At 43.9% G+C, this 27,894-nt stretch overlaps 1 protein-coding gene across 4 annotated transcripts; it reads left to right on the top strand.

Annotated features, from left to right (window-relative positions):
• Window positions 1-700: 700 nt before the first annotated feature.
• gigyf2 (GRB10 interacting GYF protein 2) lies at window positions 701-26,739 on the top strand. 4 transcript variants are annotated; one of them, XM_030751396.1, is made up of 29 exons: window positions 701-949; window positions 2,784-2,835; window positions 3,021-3,180; window positions 3,342-3,437; window positions 3,615-3,723; window positions 6,465-6,570; window positions 6,667-6,707; window positions 6,808-6,840; window positions 7,019-7,120; window positions 7,654-7,865; window positions 8,051-8,198; window positions 9,250-9,489; window positions 9,581-9,753; window positions 15,833-15,989; window positions 16,091-16,257; window positions 17,088-17,182; window positions 18,066-18,194; window positions 18,336-18,466; window positions 18,552-18,652; window positions 18,850-18,990; window positions 19,785-19,943; window positions 20,023-20,271; window positions 20,350-20,472; window positions 20,629-20,883; window positions 22,123-22,322; window positions 22,474-22,625; window positions 22,715-22,914; window positions 25,684-25,834; window positions 25,923-26,739. In XM_030751396.1, exons 1-29 carry the CDS (start codon window positions 844-846, stop codon window positions 25,988-25,990), a joined length of 4,056 nt encoding a protein of 1,351 aa, XP_030607256.1. In that variant the 5' UTR covers window positions 701-843; the 3' UTR covers window positions 25,991-26,739. The 4 variants fall into 4 exon arrangements, with proteins under 4 accessions (XP_030607256.1, XP_030607254.1, XP_030607253.1 ...); XM_030751394.1 differs by having other exon boundaries at window positions 7,019-7,195; window positions 22,715-22,906; window positions 25,682-25,834; XM_030751393.1 differs by having other exon boundaries at window positions 7,019-7,195.
• Window positions 26,740-27,894: the final 1,155 nt, after the last annotated feature.

Below are 27,894 nucleotides of genomic sequence, written 5' to 3'. Positions count from 1 at the left end.
GTAAAGAACTTGAAAGTCAATATTTGGTAGAACCACCTTTATTATTCAGCACAGCCTGAACTCTCTTGCGCAGCTTGCCTTTAATTTATTTAAACAGTCTAATGTTTCTCCAGGCTTGTTGAAGGACATTCAAAGCTCTTATTTGGATGTTATCTGCTTGTCATTCTATTCTCTGTCAAGATGATCCCACGCTGCTTTAGTAATGTAGAAGTCTGGGCTCTGGGAAGGCCAATCCATGACTGATTATGTGGTTTTCTTGTTTGTTTGTTTGTTTGATCCAGGTATGTTTTTACTCCATTGGCAGTGTGCCTTGGTCAGATGCTTTCCAGATGGTATTGCATGGTGGATCAATATCTTATGGCACTCCTCCTCTTGATGTTTGACTGAAGAAATTGTGTGTGTGTGTGTGTGTGTGTGTGTGTGTGTGTGTGTGTGTGTGTGTGTGTGTGTGTGTGTGGTGGGGGGTTAAAAATACAATTTAATTTTTTTTTTTTTTTTTTTTTTTTGCAATACTGAAAAGAAATACTTTCCTGACCTGTTAACAGTGAAGAAAACACAATTTTAAATTTTTAATGTCAGTTTCATGAGACTGGTACTCATACAGTTTTAGTGATTTATGGCAGTACTCATATATGGACGTACATATATAAAAAAAAAAAAAAAAAAAAGGTTACATTAGCGAGTTCACGGAGAGGCCCGTGCCACTTCCTTTTCTTGAGGGTTTTAAGGTCCAAAGACAAAGTCCTCTTCATTTAAAAACAATGTTTTGAGACAGAAAGTTACCACGGCGTGCCAGAGTGTAGCAGTCAGCAAATCTTTCCACGGCGTACGGGTTTATATCTGATGTCATGTGACCTGCGCTCAGCCATCTTGTGGAAAACGAAGAGAGAGAGCCCAGAGAGAGCCACACAGCTCGCAAACAAACCCTGTGCTGTCAGAACAAGCAGAGGTAAGACAGCCAAAGTTTGACACAGTAGCGAGGAAAAAATCCTACGTTTAAGTTAACCGCCACGTCAGGGGGGTATATTCCGAAGGACTGGGGTTGCGTGGGGCTGTTGTTGAACCACCATGTTTCCTTGGCCTAGCAGCACCGGGCTCCGGTATCTCCGTATACGCGTCTGGGCCGCGTAAAGTGCGGACCGATTTGACCAGGAAAGGCTGCCGTGGATCCAGGCTGCTTGGGAGGCCGCGTGGAGCTAGCTGGCTAACCCATTAAGCGTGCTTGCTAGCAAGCATTGATGATAAGGATATTAACTTATTCCGGAGCAGTGTTACACGTTTAATGTGAATTATACGGCAAGACTTACACTCTTGTGATAAACTAACATGGTGTCAGTTCACGTTTCTGCCTGTATTCGTGACAGATTTACGTTAGCTACGTTGGGATTAAACGCTGCTAGCTAACTAGTTAGCTAACCCATTACTAGTTAGCTAGCACGGGATAACAACCGTTGGCTGTCGTGTTTCTGGATAGCGAAAATACTCTGCACCGTGCAGCAAAGCGGCACTTTAACTCCTACTTTAACCCCACGACAAGCGTCTAACCATCGGGAAACATGCTGGAAAATGACAGTTACTAATGTCCACGTTAGGTTACAGGACTGGCTAGTTTGCCGTGTTGGCTAACGCAGTGCTGGCAGTCGAGGGTGATTTCTGCTTAACCTTCCTCAGTGACCATCACAATGAACATTGCAAGCCAGCTTTAACATTATTCAGCAACGTTAGCGTCGATGTAGTCAGGGCCGGGGTCTGGCTACCAGTGTTTTACTGTTAGGAGTTTAAAGATGAACTCAGCGACCATCCCGAAAACTTCATAAGAGTTTTACGCTCACTCGTTTGTGTGTGTGTGTTTTTGTTTCTTTTGGGTTTTTTTTTTTTGGCACCCTTTAAGCCACTAATCGAAAATGTAACGATGCGTTGACTTCACCACAGTGATAATTTCTATTGCTGTGTACAGATTGCACGTTAATCAGTTCAAACGCGCCGTATCGTTATGTAAACTCAGCCAGTCAAAGGCTTTTGCTTTAGAGTAAATGCTTCAACGCGCAGGACAATCGTCACAAATGTCGCCACCCTCTCAACAGTTGCTGTATTTATTGCTGTAACTAGCAACTTACACGTGGCTTAATCAGGCCTCCATATGGTCAGTGGTATTGTGAGTCCGCTGTTGCCTTTTGTGCCTGATATTTGAGGAAAGCCTTATGACTAAGTAAATCTTTGCTTCAAGATTAAGTGTAAGGGAGGGTCTTGGTAGTAGGGACTCTGGTATAAACAAACAACTAATGTTGTTGGCATAACATGATTATTTTGGGAGAGTTCCCCCCCCAAGGAAAGGCTACCTTCAGCAGTTGTCAATTACAGGTGTCTGCCATAGCCTCCTTGCAGGCTGGGAGATGTCCTAAAATAGCTTTAGCAGATTGAAATTGTACACTGGTTGTGTGCTTGTGGGATGGGCTACATATCACGAGAAGCTGAAATATATTAAAGCCAGTGACAAAAATTTGACCGTCAAACACATTAGTTTTAGTTTTCCTGATTTTTCAGCAAGTGCACTCAACCCCAGTATAGATGGGTCCTGAACAGCACTGCAGTTGTAGTGTTTATGAGACATAGAATATTGGAATACCCTTTTAATTTTCCAAGTCAGGACATGCACACATGTATTTTTGAATGTATGTAGTAATACTTGTAAGCTGTGGAAGGCTGCATAACTGTATATGTAGGATTCCTTTAGAAAACAGATGTGTGGAACTAATCCTTTTCCTTCATTTCCATATTTCTAGAACTTCAAGGGAGAATGGCCGAAACCCAGACACTTAACTTTGGACCAGAATGGTAATTGAACTGATGTAATTTAGTCATTGGTGTGAGTGAAGTGAATTATTTATTTATTTTTATTCAGGTTGTGAAACTGGTTTTCTGCTTGGCCTAGTGCAGGTTTTCCCATTCATGTTGAGACAAGTCAGTTGACTGACATTTCTCTGTCCATGATGTTTTTACTGCGTTTTCTCTGTCTGCAGGCTCCGTGCCCTGTCTGGAGGTGGAGGCAGCAGTGGTGGTGGTGGAAGCAGCAGTGCTGTTGCCTCTCCACCCCTTTCACCTGCATTGCCAAAGTATAAACTTGCAGAATATCGCTACGGGAGAGAAGAAATGTTAGCACTTTATATAAAGGATAACAAGGTGGGTAGGTCTGTAATGTCAGCTTTAGATGGTCATACAGGATTGTAGCCATTGTGATTTGAATACAGATGGTATTACTGCCAAGATTAGGTTATTTGTTGTGTCATAACAGTCTTTGAAATGGATCTTAATGGTGAAATCTCTTATCGTCTGCTGTCCAGATTCCTATAGACCTACACGATAAGGAGTTTCTGCCCATATTGCAAGAGGAGCCCCTGCCACCACTGGCACTCGTGTCTTTTACAGAGGAGGAACAGGTATCAGCCAGATTAAAATAATGACATTAATGTCAAACTGTCCAGAGGACAGTTGTGATATTATTTCATGGAGTATACAGAGTGTTTACTAATTTGACTGTAAAATATAGAGCAAATGCAAAGAGTTGAGAGCTGTACCCCCCGCTCCCCTTCCCTTCCTTCTGTTTGTACTTGCAGAGAAATTTTTCCATGTCTGTAAACAGTGCAGCTGTACTTCGGCTCACAGGGCGTGGAGGTGGGCTGATAGCAGGGGCACCAAGAGGCCGAAGTACCTCAAGGGGTAGAGGTAAGAATGTAACTAATCTCATGAATACATGAATATGTTATGTTTCCGTTTATCATTTCAAGGATAAGTAGCTGCTGGAGTAAGTTTATGCTGTCCAGTTAATATTTTGGATTTGAGTTCCTTATTTGCTGTTTTCATGATGGCTATGTAGAGCACTGTCTATCATGCCAGTCCAAAAGCTCCCACAGATGTTTAATTGGTTGATTGATAGAAATGTTTTGTCACAGGATAAAAGTGCTCACTTGGAACAACTTTTTATTGATTTGCTTTCCTCCTCCACACTACAGGAACGAGTGGACCCAGACTTTCACAGTAAAATATCCCCACAGTATAGGAGAGCCACTTGATCTCTTTACTGCAGGGTTCAATTTTATTCTTTTGCTGCACATCTATGTTTAGGTCATATGTGTGTTTGCAGTTTTAGAAGACTCACAATGACCGGAAACAGTTGAGATGCCTTTTTGAGAGCCCAGCAGCTTGTCCACAGTTTGAGACAAGGAGTGTAATATTAGCTCCTTGTAGATAATGCACTTAATCAGCAAAATATAACCTAGTTCTGATGTGCCTTAAATGTGAAAGACTTTCTGAAAGCAGAGGGCAGTTTGTTCAGAAACATTCAAGGCAAAAATCTATAAAAAGCCTATGTTATTGCACCATAGTAAAATAAGCTACTGTTAGTCAGCCTTAGAGCTAAATATATACATTCACAGATCACTTCATTAGGAACACTTATGCGATCTGGATACAACAGCCTTGTCATAAATTCTTTCACAAATTTACTGACATCAAAAAAGGGTGATCAGTCTAGTTCATAGTCCTTCATACATGGAGTTTTTTGTAAACATATGAGATATCTCGGAACACATTGTGGGCGCATAGCCTACTGCTGTGGATAAATTCTTTGTTATGAAGATTATCTGTGAATCCCAGGTTATTCCAAAGAAAATTTCGAGGGCTTAGAGCCATAAGGGCGTAAGTGACATTTTGGCCAAAATTGAGATATACATGTATCAAATGAAAGATCTTGATGTGCTCTATCTACTGTCAAAATTACAGAAGTAAAATATTAATAGAAATAGTTATTCAACAAAAAACAAAAGACTTAACTCTGAATGCACAGAAGTTGGTGCCAAAAGGTGTACCAATCCATGATCCCATCAGGATGCAAAGTGGACTAGCCTACTTAATCTTTTTTTTTTTTATCTCTACTTTCCAGGGGATCTTTGAGTTCAGCCCTCTGTAGGTTGATAATTTTCATTTCCATCAAACGGGGTGGCATCATTTTGTTCCTAACACACTACCCAGTCCATATCAGTATAGATATCCAGCATGATTTTTTTTTCCTATTGTGATCTGATGTGTATTCAAAGTGTTCTTTTAATTTATTTGAGCAGTGTATTAATAAAATTATCGTCGCCACAGTCCGTCATTGTGATTTGATTCGGATCTGTGACTTAGTTCAGAGACTTGAACTTGACTGTTTTGTGCATTGATTTCCTAAAATAAGTGTTAAGAAATAAATTTCTTTTATAGAGACTTTTAAGTACAGCTTCTTTCTGTTTGTAAGTGCAGAGTTAATCCGGCCTTGGCAGGGATGTTACCAGTTACTAGCTGTGCTAAAATATCCTAAAATCTTAAACCAGAGTTTGGATTTCAAATTCTGAGTTTGCTTTACCACTTTAAGAGCCTCTTCTCTGGACTGTTGACCTCTTACTGTCCACATCCTCAGCTTTACCTACAGACTGTGGGTGAGGTTAAAATGTAATCAGAACCAGCTGTTAATATTTATATACAAACTGTTAACAGTAATCCCTCACTACTTCGCTGTTTCGCGGGTTTTCAATCAATATTAGTGTAAAATATTTATTGCGGTATTTTCGCTGTTTTGCGGGTTTTTGCGGTACTCGTTCTTCATATGCGTAGTACGTGTTGTACAGTAATGTATATATTTGGTGTATAAGTGTGTGGGGAGGGTTTATAAAAACTTAAAATAGTGTATAACTAAAATAATGTATAAATATTAAAATAAATATAGCGTCCCTACTTCGCGGATTTTCACTTATCGCGGGTGGTCCTGGAACGTAACACCCGCGATAAGTGAGGGATTACTGTACTGTTAAAAGAACTGTTACTGGCATTGGCCATGTTGAACATGCATGCGATTTGTAGAACTTTTTCATCAACTAATACACTGAAGTTTGATCGAGAAGTCGTGATATATAGGCGGTTTTATTATAAATACAAAGTATTCATGGGCACAGAAAATAAAATGAAATGGATGAAAATAAATTATTGTTATTCACTGTGGCAGTAAAACATTGCTGCATACTTCATCACCCACATTGATTTGTCCTTGTTCAAGGATGTTGTCTGTGAGTCAAAGAGGACAGATTCAAATTAAAATCACAGGAGCTGCTTTGTTGTACACTTGTAGATAAAAAGGTGAAAGAGAGAGTACAGCATCATGATTCAGCAGATGTGAGGTAATAGTTCAGTTCTATGCGTAGTAGAACTGGTATGTTAAAGAAGATGCAAACTTGTGATAAATAGATGGGTTAAGAAATCTGACAGTTGCAAATACTTTGATCAACCCTCAGTGTTCGAACCACATTTGTTCCCTTTGATCACAGCACTAAATATCCAACCCAGAGGCAAGTCCATGCAGAGAAGTTGAACACGATTATCAGCAGCTGAATCTCATTAGGTTATATTGGTTCATATTCGCTCGCGGTTGTTTCCAGGTCGGGGTAGAGGAGATGGAGGGTTTTACCAAAGAAGTTTTGACGATGTGGAAGGTTTTGGTCGTGGAGGGAGGGAGATGCATCGTTCCCAAAGCTGGGAAGAGAGGTATTAATATATCTGTTTTTCCTGTCATTTTTTTTTCTCTCAGTGTAGCATTGTTCAGTCATCCTTTTATATAATGACTTTTTTTTTTATCACTAGGGGAGATAGAAGGTTTGAAAAACCAGGTCGAAAAGACCCAGGTTGGTGTCACATTTTGCTCCTCAAATAATCAATATGTGATGTTTTTTGGGGGGGCAGATACACGGGCTTATCTTCTGTTGCTTTTTCTTTTTGTGACAGATGCTGCTCCTGGACATTTTCAGATCAATCACAGTAAGTTTGCTTGATGCAAGTAGACCTTTTTGACCTATAGGAAGTTGAGATTTTTGAACATTTTTATCAGGCAGATGATCGTCTTTATTCATTTACTATAGGAAATTATTTTATTAATGTCACTTATGACGTGACTGTCTAAAAGATCACAATTCACCCTACGTTTTGTCATTTTCAGTGCGAGGTAATTATGAGGATGGTGGAGCAGGACTCCCGAGGAAGCACGACTTCACCCGTTCAGAGAGTGAGAACTGGCGTACTTCTCGCGATGATCAGAATGGTGAGGATGATGAGGGGGGCTGGCGCCCGGCAGGTTCTCGGCGGGACAATGACCGGTGGTGCCCCCCAAGCCCAGGTGGGCACTACATAGTCATGTTACCAATACATTTATCTCTCTGATAAATGTATTTGCGGTGACTGCCGTGTGTGTTGTGTAGCCTGTTTAAGAAAAAAATATATACTTTTGTGTTTCACAGCCTGTAAACTGCTGTGGGCTTTGTTTTCATGATGGTACACAAAAATTTTAATTCAGTGGTATCCTCCAGCTCCACCTCCTTCTGTATAGTGGCTGCTTTGTTAGCTTGGCTGTCAATATTTTACTACTTATATAAAGTACCAACCAAGAACACGTGCTTTAAGTGAGAGGAGCAATTCCTCATTTCACAGGTTACTCTCTAAGTGCTTTTCACCTGCATATTGTCATGCACATGCAAACATTTTACTACTGAAAGTTGAATTTGTCTGTACAGACTTAAGGTATATTATGAATGAAATGGTTTTCCAATTTGGACTAATTTTCAGTGTTTTTCCCAGATGGGCCTCGGTCAGCAGGGTGGCGGGAACACCCAGACCAACGTCGCCGTTTCCCATTTGATGCGAGAGAAGATGAGCGTGGCTACAGGAGGCCAAGGTCAGGCAGTGGCAGCCTGGAAGATGAGAGGGACACCCTGCCAGAGTGGTGTCTGGAGGATGCAGATGAGGAAGCGGGCACCTTTGACTCATCAGGAGCCTTTCTCTCACTCAAGGTAACTGACTTCACACACAAATCAATATGTTGATAGCATGTAGATATAATAGATATAATGTAACAGAATAGCAGAATTTTCTAAAAAAAAAAAAAAAAACACTAAATATTTTATAAGATGTGCCAAATTTTCTGAAATTGTTTTGTTGTTGTTTTGTTTGTTTTTGTTTTGGTTCTTGTCATCAGAAAGCCTCCAAGGAGCCTATCTTGGAAGAGGCAGAGCTTGAATTCAAACCTTTGGAAGAGTGTGAAGAGGGCCTGGAGGATGAGGACAGCCAGCCCAAGGAGACCAAAGAGACAGAAACAGAGGCCAAAAGAGAAGCTGACCGAAAAGGTCAGTCGGGGTTTTAAAACCTGCGAGTACATCTGAATGGACTGTATGGCTTGAGAATTTGGAAGCATTTCGGGAATTAAAGTCTTTTGTGAAGCAAAAGGCTGTTTGCATCCAGATTCAAATTTATGAAATAGCATTCTCCTAAGCCAAGCTCAGCCTTCAGGATAATTGAAGTGACTTTCTTGTCTCATATGAACTTCAGAGTTCTGGGCCAGATTGTAGCCAAATCACTGCTTAAAGCCTGTCACTGATGCTCAGGTTAGAGCAGCCAAAGACATGGTTTCACCCACTCTGAACTGTCCTAGGGGTCTTTGTATTTTCTTGCATGCTTAAAATCAGCACAAAGTCCGAGCTTCTGTGCAGTAGGAAATGACAGCCAATGAGAATGGACCCAGAACCCAGTTTGTGGGATATGAAGAATCTCATGGCTTAGATTTGATTTGTTTTCTGTATTTTTGTTAATTTTCTCACCTTAGTGTGCAGTTTATATATTTCAGATGTATAGGAGGAAAAAAATTGCGTAATTAGAGCGTCATGTCTGCAGTTTGCAGAATCAGATTTTAGTGTGAACATGTCAGGAGTTTCAAGAGAATTTATCAGTCAGATTTTAGTGATTTGAAGTCTTGTAGTTTGAGCTTAGCATTAGCAGTCCACCTTGTTGGCTTGAAACTGGTCGAAATGTACTGATGTGAAAATTTCATATACACCCCAACAATCGCTGGGAAAAATGTGCTTTCAGTCAAATATTGTCTGCAAGACGTTTTATTGAGTCTTTCTAGCACAAGGCTCAAGGGCACCAAAAGACACAATGCATGTTTCTGCAGATGCTGACTGCTTTGTCCTTCAACCATTTTTAGAAATAGGAATTTAATGATGGCTCTTTAAACGCGTGATTTGAGCATGGCTAAAGAAAGGGGAAGATTATTTGGATGTGATGTAATATCAATCATAACTGAAACAACATACATACACAACACTTTTTTTTTTTTTATTATTACAAAACCTGTTTATTTGGAGCAGTTCATATTGTGACTTGTACTTTTTATTTTAGACTTGGCTAGAGTACCAGAGGAGACTCCACCTGTTGCACCACCTGTTTCAGAGCCTCAGGCTCCTGCACAGTCTTTGTCCTCAAACCCTCCCAGCAGGATGGAAGAGCCTGAGAGGCCAGCTGAACGACAGCCACCCCTGGAACTCCCCCCAGATCCCTGCAAAATCCCTGTGCATGTCCCCATGTCTAATAGCATACTGGAATCGCTTCCTATGACCCGCATTTCTGCCACCCTTGCAGGTGGGAGTTATATCTTCAATTTCACTGTAAATATAACTTATTTTGTTCGCATTTTCTATGTGCCAGCAACATCTGCTTTTTTCCAATGCAGAAGTATCTGCTCCATCACCCACTGTCCAGCTACCACAACAAAAGCCTATAGAAGTTCCTGTGGCAGTGAACAATCCTTTACCCTTTCCTTCAAATATAATGGCACCTTTTGGCCGGCCCACCACTGTGTCGCATGACACTGATGAAGATGAGGGACTAAAACACCTTGAGCAGGTAATTCTTTAGGCTTTTGCCATGAAGGTGTGTCAACAGGATTGCTGTTGTCAACCAAAAATCCAAAAACATTCAGAAGATTAATTATAATTGTCATTAATGAGAACGTATATTGGGAATATTATAATATGAGAGATTTAAATATTTTTAAAAAATAAATCACAAGTTCTCATTCCTAGCATTCGTTTCGATGTCTCACTATGGGATGCGCCTCCCTGCGTATTCCTCAGAAGCATTTATCTCATTACGCCAATCCTGATTGGCTGGTGATCGCGATGACCATGTCAGGCGGAGCCACCCACCTTTAAGTAGCTTGAGCTACAACATAGTCATTATTCAAAAACCTCTTCTCGCTTCGGAGCATATCTCAGGAGCAAATAGGCTAGCTAGTTGAACTGTCCACAGACAGGAGTGTCAGCTAACTTCTCCGTCGCTGGGCGCTAGCTGCCTTCTTTTGCTCACCTCTCCCCGTGAGTCTTCACCATAGACCAGGGCGTTTTACCACCTACCCTCCGGTAAGGCGGTTAATTACGGTTTGGCACGCCAGCCAACACCGTTCTCTCTTTTGCTGTCATCATAGTTGGCACCCCAGCTAACGAAGATGAACCCGCCATTCCCTCACACCAGAGGAAGCGGAGACTCCGGGGCTCGACTCTGCGTTTGCGGCAACAAAATCTCGAGCAAAGACACACACCAGGTCTGCTCTTGCTGCCTCGGGCTGGAACATGCCCAGCTTGCGCTCGAAGCCCCCGGTTCATGCGTGCACTGTGCCCGGTTCACCATGAAGAGTCTCCGTCGACGGCTAGCGCGCCAAGCTAGCCTGTCAGGAGCAGATCCTTTCTTGCCCACAGCCGGGACCGCGGCAGATGGTGGTGACAAGGAAGAAATTGCGGAAGCCGAACCGCGCGCTGGCACCAGCTGGGGCTCACAGCTGGACCTAGCTGCGACGGTTCCGCCGTTGGAAGACGTGCTAGAGTTGGATTATGAGGATGATGATGAGGACACCTCAGAGCTCCTCGTATCCGACGATGAGGTGGACGAAGATGAAATTTTCGTTCCCTCCCCTCAGGCTGTCAAGCCTAACACTGCAGCCACCTCCCGGGGCGAGGACAGCGCATCAGCATCCCCCGCTCCCAGCATGGATTTGCAGAATGTGTGCAAACGCGCTGCTTCCAGGCTGAACATTCCGTGGCCCGACGTCGTAATGGAGACCACCAGATCACGTTACGAGGGGAAGAAATTGCCCCAGGCCACCAGGGCGGCGAAGCAGTTACTCCCAGTCTTCCCGGAGCTGTTGGAAGAGATAGCGGTCTCGTGGAAGGACCGCCCGTTCAGCAGCAGAAGCCCAATACAAGGGGCTTCTTCCTTGGATTTTGAGGGCATGGAGAAGCGCGGCTTACTCCGCATGCCCCCTATGGAGCCGTTAGTTGCAGCCCACCTCCATCCGCGGCGAGCAGCGACATCCTCCAGGAACCCCACACTCCCGTCAAAGGCGGACCGTTTTCAGTCCGTCATGACTGAAAGGGCCTACAAGGCGGCGGCCTTGGCTGCTAGGGCGCTGAATGTCTCCTCCATGCTCGCTGCTTATCAAGCAGAGCTGTGCGAGGATATGACGACTAGGCCCGACCCGAGTGTGTGGGAAGAGATCACTGTGATTACGGACATTTGCCTCCGCGTGCAGCGCTGTGCAGTCCAAGCCACAGGGAAATCTATGGGAATGATGGTGTTGCAGGAACGCGCCAGATGGCTCAACCTGACAGACCTATCAGAGAGGGAAAAGGAGGACATCCTTGACATGCCAATCGTGCCTGACGGCATTTTCGGAACTGCTCTGGCTTCCATGCAGCAGAGATGTGAGGCAAAGAAGAGGGAGGACGAAGCTCTTAAACTTTGCCTCCCTCGGAAAACCGAGCCGATGCCTCCTCCGGCCCCGCGACAGACCTTTGCACAGGCTGTCCCTCGGCCACCCCCTCAGTTCAGAATCCCAAAACGTACGAAGCCCCAGCCGCCCTCCGTACCCCCACCGAGGCAGCAGACGGGGGCAGGCTGGCCACGGAATGGCCCGACAGCGGCTCCGCCAGGACGACCAGCGCAGCCCCTCGATCCTCAGGCCAGGAAGAAGAAGAAGGCAGCCTGACAGGCTGCTCACTTCCCACAGGTGAAGAAGCTGGAAGTTCCCTGTTCACCAGCCCCACCTGCTATGTTCCAGAGTGTGTCGCAGGGGTACCCCCGCCCCATCGACCCCTCGTCGCTGCGCGTTATGCCCCCTCAGAGCGCACACGCACAGGCCACGAGGAAAGGAGACTTTGTTTCGGGAGCAGCAGACCCTGCACCTCTCCTGAGTCGCAGAAACACACACTCTTGTTATTTAATAAAGCATGTTCCACTGCAGCATCCAGACTTACTGTCGAGGGCGCAGTCAAAACAAGAAAACAGCACAATGGCACTGCTGCCTCGGGAGGGGGCTGCACTTCCCCTCAGGAAGAGTGCCATAACCGACGCTGTGAAAAGTTTAACACCCCGCGCATGCGCAGTGTTAACCTATTGTCACCACGGTACCCCACCGCAAGATGGCCTCCTAACACAAGTTTTAGGGGCCCCCCAAGCGGACAAAACACAAGAAGTTGCCACTTCTCTGTCTCGGAGGAGAGAGAGATGGGCGGAGCTCAGAACTTCATCCTGGGAACTGAAAACAGTATCACGGGGCTACAGGCTTCAGTTTGCCGTTACTCCCCCTCGTTTCTTGGGCATAATACATTCCCAAGCACGGGGAGAGTCTGCTCGCATTCTACAGGAGGAAATACACTCGCTGTTAGAAAAGAGAGCGACATGTATAGTGCCCCCCGATCAGAGTCGAAGCGGCTTTTACTCCAGGTATTTCCTGGTCCCCAAGCGGGGAGGGCGCAGACTTCGCCCTATCCTGGATTTGCGGGCTCTGAACGAATTTCTCAGAAAATACAAGTTCAGGATGCTGACTCATGCATCTCTGGTACGTTTGGTGCGCCAGGGCGACTGGTTCACTTCTGTCGACCTAAAGGACGCATATTTTCACATTCCCATTTACCCTCCACACAGGAGGTATCTGAGGTTTGCTTTTCGGGGCATCTGTTACGAGTACAGAGTGCTGCCCTTCAGCCTGTCCCTGAGCCCCCGGGTGTTTGTACGCTGCACCGAAGCAGCGATAGCGCCGCTCAGGCAGCAGGGCATTCGTCTGGCTACATATCTAGACGACTGGCTCCTTCTAGTGCGATCGGAGCAGGAAGCTGCGACACAGACGTGTGTCGTCGTGAAGCATCTAGCCGATCTGGGTTTCATAATAAACACAGAAAAGAGTGTGTTGTCTCCGGCACAACATATAATATTTCTGGATTTATCTCTGGACTCGATCTCCTTCACAGCCAGCCTGTCAGCCGAGAGAGTGAAGGCGTTCAGAGCGTGCCTCGCTCTTTTTCGTCTACACAAACTGGTCCGCTTCAGGTTGTGCCTTCACCTACTGGGACTGATGGCTTCAGCCATCCTTGTAGTGCGACTCGGCCGGCTGCATATGAGGGATTTTCAGCGCTGGGTAGCTTCACTCAGACTGAGCCCCGTGCGTCATGGCGCGCGGAGAGTTACAGTAACAGTGGATTGCGCAATGGCTTTACGCCGTTGGCGACATCCGGATTTTCTGACTCAGGGGGTACCCATGGGCACTGTTCAGTGTCGGAAAGTGGTCACCACGGACGCGAGCCTGTCCGGTTGGGGCGGTGTCCACGAAGGGCGATCTGTGAGAGGTCTCTGGAGCGGCACTCTCCAACGATCCCACATAAATTGTCTGGAGCTTCTGGCGGTGTTTCTCACCCTCAGGCGCTTTCTCCCGTTCCTACAGGGACATCACGTCCTTGTAAGGACCGACAATACAACGACGGTCGCTTATATCAACCGTCAAGGGGGACTGCATTCACGCCAGTTGCACATACTGGCACGCAGACTGATCCTGTGGAGCAGCAAACGTCTCCTGTCTCTGAGGGCCACGCACATCGCAGGCTCTCTAAATCTGGGAGCGGATCTGCTATCCAGAGGCGCTCCGCTATACGGCGACTGGGCCCTGCATCCGGCCATTGTAGAACAGCTGTGGCTGCGCTACGGCCAGGCTTCAGTGGATCTTTTTGCTTCAGAAGAAAACGCGCAGTGTCCGCGTTTTTTCTCCTTGCGCGATCAGAGCGCGCCTCTCGGTGTGGACGCGCTCGCGCATGTTTGGCCACCCGTGCTCCTGTATGCTTTTCCTCCTCTGGCGTTAATACCTCCCACTCTGTCCAGAGTGTGGGAACATCGCCACACAATTATTCTGATAGCTCCGCTCTGGCCGACAATGCACTGGCTAGCGGAGATATATCAGCTTATGTGCGGGCAGCCGTGGCAACTCCCGTTGCGCAGGGATATGCTGTCCCAGGCACGGGGGTCGATTTTTCCACCCACATCCAGAGCGCCTGGCACTTTGGGCCTGGCCCGTGAGTGGGTTAATCTAAGCGTGGTGAATCTTCCCCAGGGGGTGATTAACACTATTCAGAATGCTAGGGCATCCTCCACCAGGTCTCTGTACAACAGTAAGTGGAGGGTGTTTGAGGACTGGTGCCACGAGAAGGGTCACATTCCCTTTCAGTGTCCAGTTGGCCTGATTCTCTCATTCCTACAAGACTTGATTGACAAGCAAAAAGCCTTTTCCACAGTTAAAGTGTACTTGGCTGCCATTGCTGCCTTCCACATGGGGTTTGGTGATAAAACAGTTAGCCAACACCCTTTGGTTTGCCGTTTTATGAAGGGGGCCCGCAGGTTACTCCCTGTCTCCAGGCCACTGGCACCCCCTTGGGATTTGGCGGTGGTTTTGGATGGGCTCTGTTGCCCCCCATTTGAGCCTCTACAGGAGACTGATTTAAAGCATCTGTCCCTGAAGACTGTGTTGCTGCTTGCTTTAGCCTCGGCTAAGCGTGTCAGTGATATTCATGCCCTTTCAGCACACCCTTCTTGCACTCAGTTTGCCCAGGGGCAGGCTAGGGTACTGCTGAAGCCCAACCCGGCATATGTGCCTAAGGTGGTTGGGTCATATGTGCCAATTACCTTGACAGCATTCTCCCCGCCTCCTTTTTCTTCTGATGAAGAACAAAGGTTGCACATGCTGTGTCCTGTTCGTGCTTTGCGTGCTTATTTGGACAGGACTAAGGGTTTCCGAGGAAGTGACCAGCTTTTCATTTCATGGGCAGGTCCTCACAGAGGCAAACCTATCACTAAGCAACGGCTCTCACACTGGATTGTGGAGGCGATTGCGCTGGGGTATTCGAGTCAGGGGCTGCAGGCTCCAGAGGGCCTGCGGGCTCACTCTACTCGTGGTCTGGCGGCATCCTGGGCCCTGTTTAAAGGGGTGTCAATCCAGGACATCTGTGCAGCCGCAAGCTGGTCTTCACCTCTCACTTTCGTCCGGTTCTACAGACTGGATGTCTCTGCTCCAAGTGTAGCCCAAGCAGTACTGAGCTCTGGCTCCTCACTTGGATAGGTGGACTACTTGCTATTTAGCTGGCGGTTGCTTGAGATAAGCTCGTCTGGCAATACGGGAGTCTCCATTTCCCATAGTGAGACATCGAAACGAATGCTAGGAATGAGAACTTTAGGTTACTTGCGTAACCCCGGTTCTCAGAGTAGCATGAGTGAGATGTCTCACCAGACAGCCCTTCTTGCTGGGGCGAAGCGAGAAGAGGTGCTTATCTTGAATAATGACTATGTTGTAGCGCAAGCTACTTAAAGGTGGGTGGCTCCGCCTGACATGGTCATCGCGATCACCAGCCAATCAGGATTGGCGTAATGAGATAAATGCTTCTGAGGAATACGCAGGGAGGCGCATCCCATAGTGAGACATCTCACTCATGCTACTCTGAGAACCGGGGTTACGCAAGTAACCTAAAGTTTTCAAAAACAATTCAATCCTTAAAACCAGAAAGAAACTGTTAAGTTTTAATCAGCTGAGAAGTGACAGTGCTTTTATGTCAGTTTGATTTAAACCAGCTTGTAAGTAATTTTAATGCCTTTTTTAAAAATTATTTTCCAGGAGGCAGAAAAGATGGTAGCATACCTACAAGACAGTGGGGTGGATGATGACAGACTTGCAGCAAAGACTTCAGAGAAGCCAAAGCCTGCAGGCCTCCCACTGACCCATGAAGCTGCTCTCAAATGGTTTTACAAAGACCCCCAGGGGGAGATACAGGGTCAGCCTTGACTGTATTTAGTCAGTGTGTGGCTTACAGTGTACTTTTGTCTTAAAAACAGAGTCCTCATTCTCCCCTGTTGTCTTTTTGTGTTCCTTTAGGTCCATTCAGTAACCATGAGATGGCAGAGTGGTTTCAGGCTGGGTACTTCACAATGTCTCTTTTAGTCAAAAGAGGGTGTGATGAAGTATTTCAGCCTCTGGGAGACATCATGAAGATTTGGAGTAGGATACCGTTCACCCCAGGCCCCGCACCTCCACCTCTACAGGTAAGGATCCTGTGAAGTTGCAATGCGTGCTCCGTTTGATTTCTATAGTGTTTGCTTTTGAAATCAGAACTAGTATCAATACTAGCCATTGTCCTGTAGGTGGTGTAATAGTCCATTCTTTAAATTAGAAGTGCACGTGGAAACAAATGGAAACCTTCATGTATTAGCTCTTAAAGCTCAGCGTAACAGGTATTCTATTCTAAATTAGATTGATGCGCTTTGAGAGCTCAAGTAGAGTAGAAAAGTGATTATATAAGAACCAGTCCATTTACTACTGACTACCTGTCCATGGGTAAAACCTGCCTCTCGCCCAGTGTTGGCAGCGATGGGATCCAGCCTCCCTGTGATGCTGACTTGGATAAGCCGTTAAGAAGACAGGAGGGGGATCAGCAGCTTTTTTTTTTTTTTTTTTAAAAAGCCTGACTTGTCTGACAAGTTTTGCAAGCAGAATTGTGATCTGAATGCACTGTTGTGCCAGACATATTTGCTCTTCCCAGATGAGCTCTATAGGTTGTCTATAGGCTCCTCTTGTTAGTGGTTTTCCTTTTATTAAAAAAAAATTTTTTTTTTTTTTTTAAACACGTGTATATATGTTTTGTGTTGTGTGTTTGTTTGCGTGAGTAAGAGTGTGAATGTCTGTGTCTCGGTCATGGAATGTATGTATTAATGAGGGCAGAAAGCCGGATCAGCAGCTTTTGAATGCTTTTATCTTTTTTTTTTTTTTCTTTTTTTTTTTTTCTGACTTAATTTTGAATGAATAGAAAATTACATGTTTTTTTATTCGATTGATTGGACCATCATGATTTATTCTGTCTTCCTGTGTTTTGCAGGGGGATGGTGATCAAGAGAGGTTGAAGAGACACCAGGAGCTCACTGCTCTCAACCTTTACCAGTTACAGCAGCTCCAATATCAGTACCTCCTCAGGTATGCCAGGCTCAGATTGGACACCATATCAGCTATTTCACACAGCTTTGTCTAAAGCAAAAAATTATACATTTTATATATATATAATGTTACTCCCCAAGACCTGGTGTGTAAAACTGGGAGAATTACCCCGTAAGTTGAAATGTTGCTGCCTGTGTGTCAGGGGTGGGGATGCACCAATTTCCATTTTTAGTGCAATAGAAACAAATTCTTACATTTTAAAAATAACTGACTAGTTTGAAAAACTGAGCTCTTCATACAACCTTTTTCAAATGTTAGGCTGGCAAAAAATGTATTTGACACAACACATAAATATCGGCCTCTGACTTTGCAGGGTTCCAGTTTGCGCCTAATCGCCCGGCGCTGCACCTTGCTGAGGTACCGTTGTGCTGGGCTGAGAATTTCCACTGTTAGCTACCCGAACGGCTCAATATCGTCACAGTTAGCTAGTGGCATGGCCATTAACACTAGCAAGCAGTCGATCGTTCCTATTTAACAATATGGAGATATCAGTTAACATGGTTGATATTTGGCTGATTTATCTGTGCATCCCCAGCCAAGGCAAGAATATCTCCATAGACTTTCGCCCGCTGCCTTGCTTGCCAGAACTGTATGTTACTCAAACCATAATTATCCTCCTCATTTGTGGTTTTATTTACTTAAAAAAAGGCAGCATTAATACAGCATGTTTTTTGATGACAGGAGAAACAGGAGCTTCCACACAAAACCTGCACAACAGCAGGGAGAACATGTAAACTCCACATGAAAGGGCTTAAAAGCATCCAAACCCATGACCCTTTTGCTTTGAGAGACCAGTGCTAAACCCCCAGCTGCTACGTTGCCTTTTTTTCTAATCGATATCCATGTGCCTTCCTCCCTTCAGGCAGCAGTATGCTCAGGCCCTGGCCCAGCAGAAAGCTGCAGCTCTTAGTTCAGCTCCTCTTCAGCAGCAGCAGCAGCACCAACAGCAGATCAACCTGCTTCTACAGCAATACCAGGCTCTTAAGATAAGGTAGATAAAATCACTATAAAAACATGCCTGTATCTGTACCTGCTCTGTTATCTTAAGTGTTTCAGTGATTAAGAATCTTAGCTTCTAGTGAGACGAAGAGGAAATTACATCCATTAATGTGTTTGTTTTCTATTTTTGTAGAGCGTCTGAGAGCCTCCTACCTCCTGTTACCCGATCTCTCTCTGTACCAGACTCTAGTTCTGTGTGGGAGATGCAGAACCCGTCTTCTCAGGCTTCCTGTACAACTAACCTCCAACAAGCTGCTCAGAACAGTGAGTTTCTTACTTTAGCATCCTGAAGTCGTGGAAATGTGTGTTATGGCAAGTGTAATGCATAAAATTGTATCAATCTCGGCAGCGTGGGATGGCAGCAGCGTATGGGATTTACCCATAGACTCCATGGCACAGGCTCCAACTATTGAGCAGATGCAACAGTTTGAGAAAGCAAAGAATGCAAAGGTAATTCTGCTTACTTTTCAAAACAATTTTAATCTCTAAAATTCATCTGTTGCCTGAAAATTTGATCAGAAGTCTGGAATACAGCAGCATTTTTAAGATCAAATTTATGGCAACGGAAGTCTGAAGTCTAAGGCCGTTATTTCGAGATCAAATTTCTGTGAACAATGCTTTACGTTCGTTTTTATTTTGTTTGTCAGCTGGAGCTGGAGCGGCGCGAGGCAGAAATGAGAGCTAAAAGGGAGGAAGAGGAGAGGAAACGGTTGGAGGAGGCCCTGAGGGCTCGACAGGAGGAGGAACGGAAACGTTTGGAAGAAGAGGAGCTGGCACGGCAAAAACAGGTAGAGCACTCTCACGGTATCAGTTTAAAGTACTTAAAACTGAAATGGGTGCATGTTTTTGGCGGCATTGGACAAAAAAACACAAAAAGTTTTGTTATTCACAAAGTGTGAGAGGAACCAAACTCCTGCATTTCTGGTCTGTGTTGTCTTTAGAAAATCTTGCCTATGAAGGGAGACTTTAGTCATTTACACATCTGTTTAGAGAAGATGAGTTGTATCAGTCCTTCAGAGTAAAAAGTCCACACAAGATGCATTGTTACTGTGGGATGAGCAGCTGTGAAGCTAGAAATAGGCATTGACTTACTTTTAGTGCATCTGTGCCAACACTTGTCTGGTGAAAGGGGTTTCAGTTTTTAATTATGTTTTTCCTCTGGATTTCTGCATGTTGTAAAGAATCCATTCACTGATCAATAGATATTGATCTGATCAATCAATATTGATTAGCAGAGTAAAAAAAATCAATTAGCTTATATGATTTTATACACATACAGGATGTCAGAGTTGTGCTGTACAGTGAAAAATTTGGGTTCATTGTTAATGTTCTAGTGATATTGTTTACAGACTAGGTAAGTTAACATGAAGACACTGCAGACAGTGCTGAGCGTTTTTCCCAGTGATGGAGCCTGATGTAAAGTACCCTAATCATCCTTTTATTCATGTTATGTTCCAGTGATGACGACATTAGTGGATGATATTGATCAAACAATATATTAGTTGGGCTTTGGAGTTTTGGAGTCAGTCACTGATTCACTTTGGTGTGAGACTGAAACTGACCCAGTATTGTGAACTTACAGGAGGAGGCACTAAGACGGCAAAGGGAACAAGAAGAGGCACACCGGAGGCAAAAAGAGGAAGAGGAAAGACTGGCACAGGAGGAGGCTCTTCGGAGATTAGAGGAGAGGCGGAGGGAAGAGGAGGAGAGAAAGAAACGGGAAGAGTTCCTTCGCAAACAGGTAAGCAGACAGACATGTCATGATTCCTCTTTTTAAAGCCAGCACTGCGCTTATTGAGATGTGAAATTTACTTCACCAGGAAGAGGAGCGCAGAAAGCAGGAAGAACTTGAGGCATTGCGGAGGCGTGAGGAAGAGAAGCGAGCAGAGGAAGAGGCGGTAGCTGCTGCGGCAGCAGCTGCTCTGGCCCAACAACAGGAAGAGCAAAAGAGGAGAGAGCAGGAGGCCCAAAGACAGCAGGAGCTGCAGAGACAGAGACAACAGCAACAAGAGGCCCTCAGGAGACTGCAGCAACAGCAGCAGCAACAGCAGCAGCTTGCACAAATGAAGGTAAAAACGCGAGGAATAGTGCTCAAAAACAATTGATACGAGATTAAAGTTTACAAAATGTCTCTTCCTGGTCCACAGCTTCCATCCTCGTCAAAGTGGGGCCAACAGTCAGCAAACACTATAAACCAGACTCAGAACGCTCTGTCACTGGCTGAGATCCAGAAACTGGAAGAGGAGCGAGAACGACAAACACGGGAGGAGGTAAGAAGAGTGAGGAGTGACCCAACATGCTGCTGTTTGATTGCACTGTTATCAGCAATGCACATCTCTTTAGTTACACATGCAACATTTGTCATCAATACTTTCTATTTCGTGTTGTTGATTCTATGCAAATTAATACTGTCTTCACTTTCACAGCAGCGACGTCAGCAACAGGAGCTCCTTAAGCTACAGCAACAGCAGGCGCTGCAGCAGGCTCAGCAGCCTCATGCCAAGCTGTCTGGTTGGGGTAATATGGCCAAACAGCCAGTTGTCACCAAGTCTTTGCTAGAGATTCAGAGGGAAGAAGCCCAGCAGATGAAACAGCGGAAGGAGCAACAGCCGCAGCAGCAGCAGCAGCAGCAGCATCAGCATCCTATTGTCACCCCACAGACACGCACTCAAAACAGAACTGTATGTGGCACTTGATACGAGATTATTGTTGGCTGAAATGGGATAAGAGCTCCATAGCAAGGCAGAATTGTTCGTGGGTTGTTAGTGGAGTCAGCACTGCAAGCAGAATATCAGTAATAACATCTGAAATACTGATCGTTTAAATTCCAGGAATAGTTGGCAAAATTGTAGCTTTGTTTTTGTTTTGTTTTGTTTTTTTATTAGCAATTTAAGTTTACAAATCTGCTGATGTTTTTGTGACTCCACAAGAGTGACATCTGTGACGGAGGCTTGATGTGTTCTGGATTTTCTGTAAACACAAAGTCTTTAAACCAGTTTGAGTTTTTTTTTTTTTTTTTTCCCAGACTTGGCACTGATTTGTACTCAAGGATGAACTGATTAGAATTTGATGGTCCAAATTTAAAGCTAAGTTTTGAGCTACAGTTCAAGACTTCGGATGCCAATCAGGGCAAAATTTAAAGACGTTAGTCAAAAAATGCGGTGATCATCTGTGGCATCGTAATGATCTGCAGAGAAAGTTTTCTGGCTGTAAATGTAGCAGTGAAATTCAGGACGAGAAGGGGAGATGTGACACATTTCACATTTATTTTGATACTCGGTGAAACAAATTGTAGGTGGCATCACTCAAACTGTGCTGCCTAGTTGAAGATGTCAAACTTGTGAATGCTTATAACACTACTCTAGTTTTGCAAAGCTAAACAAAGTCGAGTCAAAATAGATTGTATTTATGCATCCTGTATAACAAATCAAGTGACTCTCAAATGAAGTCATGGATCTGTTTTTTTGGTTTTTAATTTACTTGTTGGTGGAGGCACTTTAAACATGAGCAATTGTAGTGCACATCAGCTCTTTAGTTCTGGTTACATGTTTCGCGTCTGCAAAAGGAATGAAAGCAAATAGACCAGTTCTGTTAGTCAGCTGACGCTGAATCTGCGGTTATTCTGGTAATTTATTAGTTTCAGTAATCTTCTAACCAAAAATGCTAAACACACCCTTGTTCTGACTTTTCAGTTGTGAGGTTTTTCTCTTTATTTCTTAAAACAATCTGTTTGGGTTCTTTAATTAATAGATGGCCATCACGTTAGTCTCTTTAGTAACTCTAAACTTTTACCAATTTCTGGTATTTTATCTACCAAATAATGTATTGATACTTCATGAATGTAATGGGCCAATTAATCTCTTCTGGAAATAAGTGCCTCTTACTCTAAAGTGCTTATAAGTGTTTCACTGGCTTCACAGACATCTCTCAGTAACTCGGTGTGGGGGTCCATCAATACCAGCGCCGGCACTAACTGGGGCTCGGACTCTAGCATCTGGGGTGACACCCACAACTCAAACATGGGTTTCTGGGATGAGGCTGTGAAGGAAGTTGTCCAGCAACCTCAACAGACCCGAAAAGGCAACGCTCAGAAGAACAATAAAGGCAACGCCAACCTCAGGTATTTATTTAGAGTGACAAAACTTTAAAAGCCTCTTAGTCACAGGCTCTGATGAATAGCATGACTTGCAGTGTGAGGGATATGATGAGTAACACACGGATCTTAGTGACTTATTTTGTCTTCCTCCTTCGTTTTTTTTGTGCACACGAAGCAACTCTTTGGGTGGGCGAGCCAATAAGAAGGTAGAGGAGGAGGAGAAGCTGCTAAAGTTGTTCCAAGGCGTCAACAAGAGCCAAGAGGACACCTTCATGCAATGGTGTGAGCAGACCCTGCACACCCTCAACACAGCCAACAACCTGGATGGTGAGTCTTTAAAAAGTCACCCTGCCCACAACTGTTAATGGACCCTTTCTGGAAGCCAAACTGACAAATATTCTTCTCTTCTCTGCCAGTTCCTACGTTTGCATCCTTTCTCAAAGAAGTCGATTCTCCGTACGAGGTGCACGACTACATCAGAGCCTATCTGGGGGACACTCCAGAGGCCAAGGACTTTGCCAAGCAGTTCCTAGAACGTCGTGCCAAACAGAACGCTAACCAACAGAAACCGGCACCACAGAAACAACAGCAAGCCCTCAAGCAGCAGCAGCAGCAGGTGAGCAGGACTGCAGTAGCAACTGTTATTAGACCAAAAGTCTGACTTTCATTTATGTTTTGTAATGAGGTCAAAGTGACGTTTCACTTCCCTCCCACAAAATAGTTGCTCTGCAGCTTTTCTGCCTGTATGCAAAAACTAAAACTATTGCATCATCCTTTAGATGACTCCCAAAAGATGCCGCCATAATGGTTTTTTTTTTTTTTAATTCCTTGATTCTTGATGCAGTCATCTAACTTGTAAGACTTAAGTGTTACATCAAGTACCAGTATAACTTTTGGATGGGCTTTTTTGTTAATAGTTTAGTTGATCTGCTGAAAACACGTTGTAGTCCGGTTGTTTTATCAGCTGGTTCTAAATATTAAAAAAAGGTTAACTTTATCAATCCATCAATGTTACGGAGGAAGGATTCATATTGTCCCCTCCTAGTGTCTGCGCAGAACCATGAAGGCAACCTTTTTGTTACCTGAGGTCTCATCTCTTTCCCCTTTGTTTGCAGAGAAAGCGTTGTGACCTATTTTAACTTAAGAAAAAAAAACTGACACGTGGAACGTTTTGCTCAGATGAAAAACGGTTTTGTTTATTGGAAAAATAATCTGGGTGTACTGGTTTCTTTGAAAACGTAAAGTGTCCATTGTCTTCCACCCCATTTTACACATACAAGGGCAAAATAGGAACACTTTCGTTATAATGCCAGCACTGTAAACTAAATGTGATCAAATTTGTGTCAAAATTTTATAAACAAATTTATGGCAAAGCTATTTGGATCACTTTTTTTTTTTTTTTTTTTTTTAAACAGCATATTAAGAGGTTTTGTTCTTCCACCAAAGGAACGTCAGGGTTGGGGTGATTTTTGTAAGTGGTGTTTTATTTATTGAATGGTAAAATACATTTTTGTTAATCAAATGGCAAAAAAATAACAGGAACATATGTAGACTTAACTATGTGGGAGTCGTTCTTGCTTGCATGCATAGTTACTCCTCCAAAGGCCCATTTTAAGCCTGGAAAACCCCTTTAGATGACAAGAGAGACATTTATCCAAGAAACTACTGGATTAAAGTGGCCTCAGAGTATAAACTTAGCACAAAAAGTCAAATTTGTGTTTGGTTGATTATTGCTTTGTAAATCATATGTCATTGGAAAGCCTGTTTCCCCTTAAAATGGAGCCACATTTGTAATGGTAAATAGACTGGTTCTTATAAGTGCTTTTCTACTCTACTTTGAGCGTTCAAAGTGCTTTATACAGCATGCCTCATTCACCCATTCACACAAGCACTTCTTTCTATGTGCTAAGTGCTTTCTCTCTAACATTCACACACATTCATACTCTCGACAGTTGCATCAGAAAGCAACTTGGGGTTCAGTATCTTGCCCAAGGCATGCAGACTGGAGCAGCCAGGAATCGAACCAGCCTTCCGATTAGTAGGTGACCTGCTCTACCTCCTGAGCCACAGCCACCCTGAAAAATGTGGGTTGAGCAGCAGAGTTGAGTATGTGGGTTACACACACGGAAAAACTTTGTCAATGCCAAACAGCTAGCTCTGCTATTGACTCTAGTGTCATTTATTGGATTGGATCATTGCATTCTGGAGAAACAAGACAATTTTACCATTTATTCCTTTAACAAGGGCCTCAGTTGCATGTGGAAGAACCATACGCATACTACTACATTCTACAGAGTGTTGGACACTCTGGCACGATCAGCATGCCTAAGATCCCACAAGTGTTCAGTGGGATTGAGGTCAGGACTGCAGGCAGGTCATTTTATTCTCTCCACTCCCAAATTCTGGAGTTTCTCTTTGATGAACTCCGTTCTGTGGGGGCGAGTGTTGTTGTCTTAGAGGAAAGAGCTCAGTCCCAGACTGTGGAGATATGGGATTGCTGCTGGTTGCAGAATCTCATCTTGATATGTGTCCTGTGTTGAGATTGCCTCCAAGCCCGATTGTCAAGCACTTGGGTACCAAAAGCTCAAAACAAGACTCATTAGCAAAAGGCTTTCAGTGAACTTTTTAAAGCTTAATGCACAGTCATCAGGTGTCTGAAGGATCCTGCCTGATTTGTCCTGTCTGTGCAGGAAGTGCTATACTTAACATGTTTTGCCATCAGTTATGTTGCTAACAGTAAAGATACATTTAGGCAGGATAAAACTAGAGCTGAAGTAAATGTTGGTCATAAAATGTGCATGCAGAAACAAGTTATTAAAAACTCATTTTATTCAAATCAAAGATGTTAAAAGTAGCTGCTGGAATTAAATGAGTACTTTGCTGTTTAGCCAGAAGGTGGTGCACATGAACCACTTTGTATGTAACAAACTGGAAAACTGACACTATTGTGCCTTCCTCTGCCCAGGTTTTTTTTTTTCCATTTCAGTAGGAGCTTTCAGTAGCCTCATGTGCTGAACTTCTTAACCTAAGTAAAAATTTGGACAAGAAAAAACAAAACATCAAAAACACCAGAAGCCTCATCTTCAGCCATTTAGTATCAGTGTTGTTGTGAATGGTGTCAACACTGTCACTGGTTTCAGTTCCTGAAATTTACTCACCATTGCCCTTCAGAGTGAACTGTGAAGCATTAACTGTAGTTCTGGTTTCATCATCTTCACTTCGTGATGTTCAGGAAATTTTTAACTGGTGCTATTTGCATCTAAATCTAGTGGGACTGCATTAAACCATGCACCAGTATTTTTGTGTCCAAAAGCAGAACTTGACAAAACAGCCTTCTCTCTGACAGCTGAATCATCTCTTAAATGCAAGTTTCTCTCTTTCCAAGGATTCTGTATGGGGTGGAACAGGATCTTCAACAGTCTACCAGTCCAACCATACGAGTGGCCAGCAGCAGCAGCAGCAACGCTTTGAGGCCGTCACCTCAGGGAAGAAGAAAAAGAAGCAGAAGATGGTCCGGGCAGACCCAAGCCTTCTAGGTGTGAGCGAGTATCCATCTGCTTAATCTGGATTTTTTTTTTTGAAGTTTCATGTGCTAATTGGGTCTTTTTCATGTCAAATTTTCAGGTTTTTCTGTGAATGCATCATCGGAGAGATTGAATATGGGAGAGATTGAAACTTTGGAGGACTTTTAAGGGACTGCAGCCAAGCAAAGCCCCACTGACTGTATCCAATTTGAACAGCAGCTGCTTTACTCAAACCCCTGACTGCTTCCTTGACTTTCACCTTTAGTTTTTCAGTTTCCCTTTTATCAGGAAAACTCTGGTAATTGAGGTGTATTTTCCTGGTGCAAGTGGACCTGTGATCTAAATGTTAAACCCTCAAGAGAAACAGACTGGAGCAAACTGTCCCCCAACCAGCCCATGTGAGCAGTGAAGTCAGGTTAATGCAGAAAGTCTGTAGATTTTACTGCTGTGTCTTCAGCTGCTTAATCCAAAATCAACACATTTAAAATTTGGCCTCAACTGGATCTGATTGTTTTGTTTTGTTCTTTTATATATATATTTTTGAAGTGTGGTTACATGAATGGGGTTGTATGGAAAAGATTAGAAATTATATCCATTGTTTTTGTTTTTATTTATTAAGTTTCCCACTACACTTTAATCCCCCTTCCCCTCCTCCTCCCTCCTTCCGTTTTTCGGCTGGGTGTTCATGGATAATGACAGCAAAGTAGAGCCCAAGGATTCGTGCCCACTTATGTCCTGTTTTAAGGACACATTCAAAAGTTCCAAGTAGTTATCTATTTCTTGTAAAATACTAGGCTGTTTAAAGAATAAACTTTCAATTCTGCATCTGTATTATAATATATGAAAATGATCTGCTGGAGTCATACTTTTTTATTGCAGTATGAAATAATAAAACAGTCTGATGTGTGGGCTGTTCATACCGGTCTCTGAACCACTGAGTAAAAACCGCAAAATGTGCATAATTCATTCTTTTATTCAACCAGTCACACTGCAATCACACGGTATGTAGATGTGGTCAAGACGATCATGAGCATCAGAATAGGGAAGAAGGATAATTTATATTACTCTGAACATGGCACTGCTGTTGGTGCCAGATGTGTTGGTCTGAGTATTTCAGAAACTGCTGATCTACTGGTATTTTCCCACAAAGCCATCTCTAGGGTTTACAGAGAATGATCTGAAAAAGAGAAAATATCCACAGTGGCAGTTCTCTGGGTAAAAATGCATTGTTGTCAGAGGAGAATGGTCAGATTGCTTTTGAGCCAATAGAAAGGCAACAGTATCTCAGATAGCCACGCATTACAACCAAGGTATGCAGAAGAGCATCTCTGAATACACAAAACAGACAGCCTTGAAGTAGATGGGCTACAGCAACAGAAGACCACATCAGATGTTGCTCCTGTCACCTTAAGGAAACTGTGGCTGTGATTTGCATGGACAAAAGAAGATTGGAAAAACATTGCCGCCTCTGATGACTTTTGATTTCTGCTGAGACATTTGGATGGTAGGGGGAAGAATTTAGCATCAAGAACATGAAAGCATGGATCCACTCTGCCATGGTTAGGGGATATTTTCTTGGCACATTGGACCTCTTAGTACCAGCTGAACATTTAAACACCACAGCCTATTTGAGTATTATGAATGACACATCTATCCTGTTATGACCACAGTGTCCCCATCTTCTGATGGCCACTTCCAGCGGGATAACGCACTGTGCCACAAAGCTCAAATCATCTCAAACTGGTTTCTTGAACATGACATTGAGTTCGCTGTACTCAAATGGAGTACACAGTCACCAGATCTCAATCCAGCACAGCACCTTTGGGATGTGGTGGAACAGGAGATTCACATCTTGGATATGTAGCTGACAAATCTGCAGCAACTGTGTGATGCTATCATGTCAGTATGGACCAAAATCGCAGGAATGTTTACAGCATTATGCCATGAAGAATTAAGACACCTCTAAAGATAAAAGGGGGTCCAACCATGTACCAACAAGGTGTACCTAATAAATTATTCAGTGAATGTATTCTGCAGCAGTAAATCCAATTTTTGCCACTTTGTTACAATTT

This window comes from Archocentrus centrarchus, chromosome 17 (genome assembly GCF_007364275.1).
Source record: "Archocentrus centrarchus isolate MPI-CPG fArcCen1 chromosome 17, fArcCen1, whole genome shotgun sequence".
NCBI classification, from domain to species: domain Eukaryota; kingdom Metazoa; phylum Chordata; class Actinopteri; order Cichliformes; family Cichlidae; genus Archocentrus; species Archocentrus centrarchus.
The sequence above is the reverse complement of the archived record's forward strand: the minus strand, read 5'-3'. Positions and strand labels throughout refer to the sequence as shown.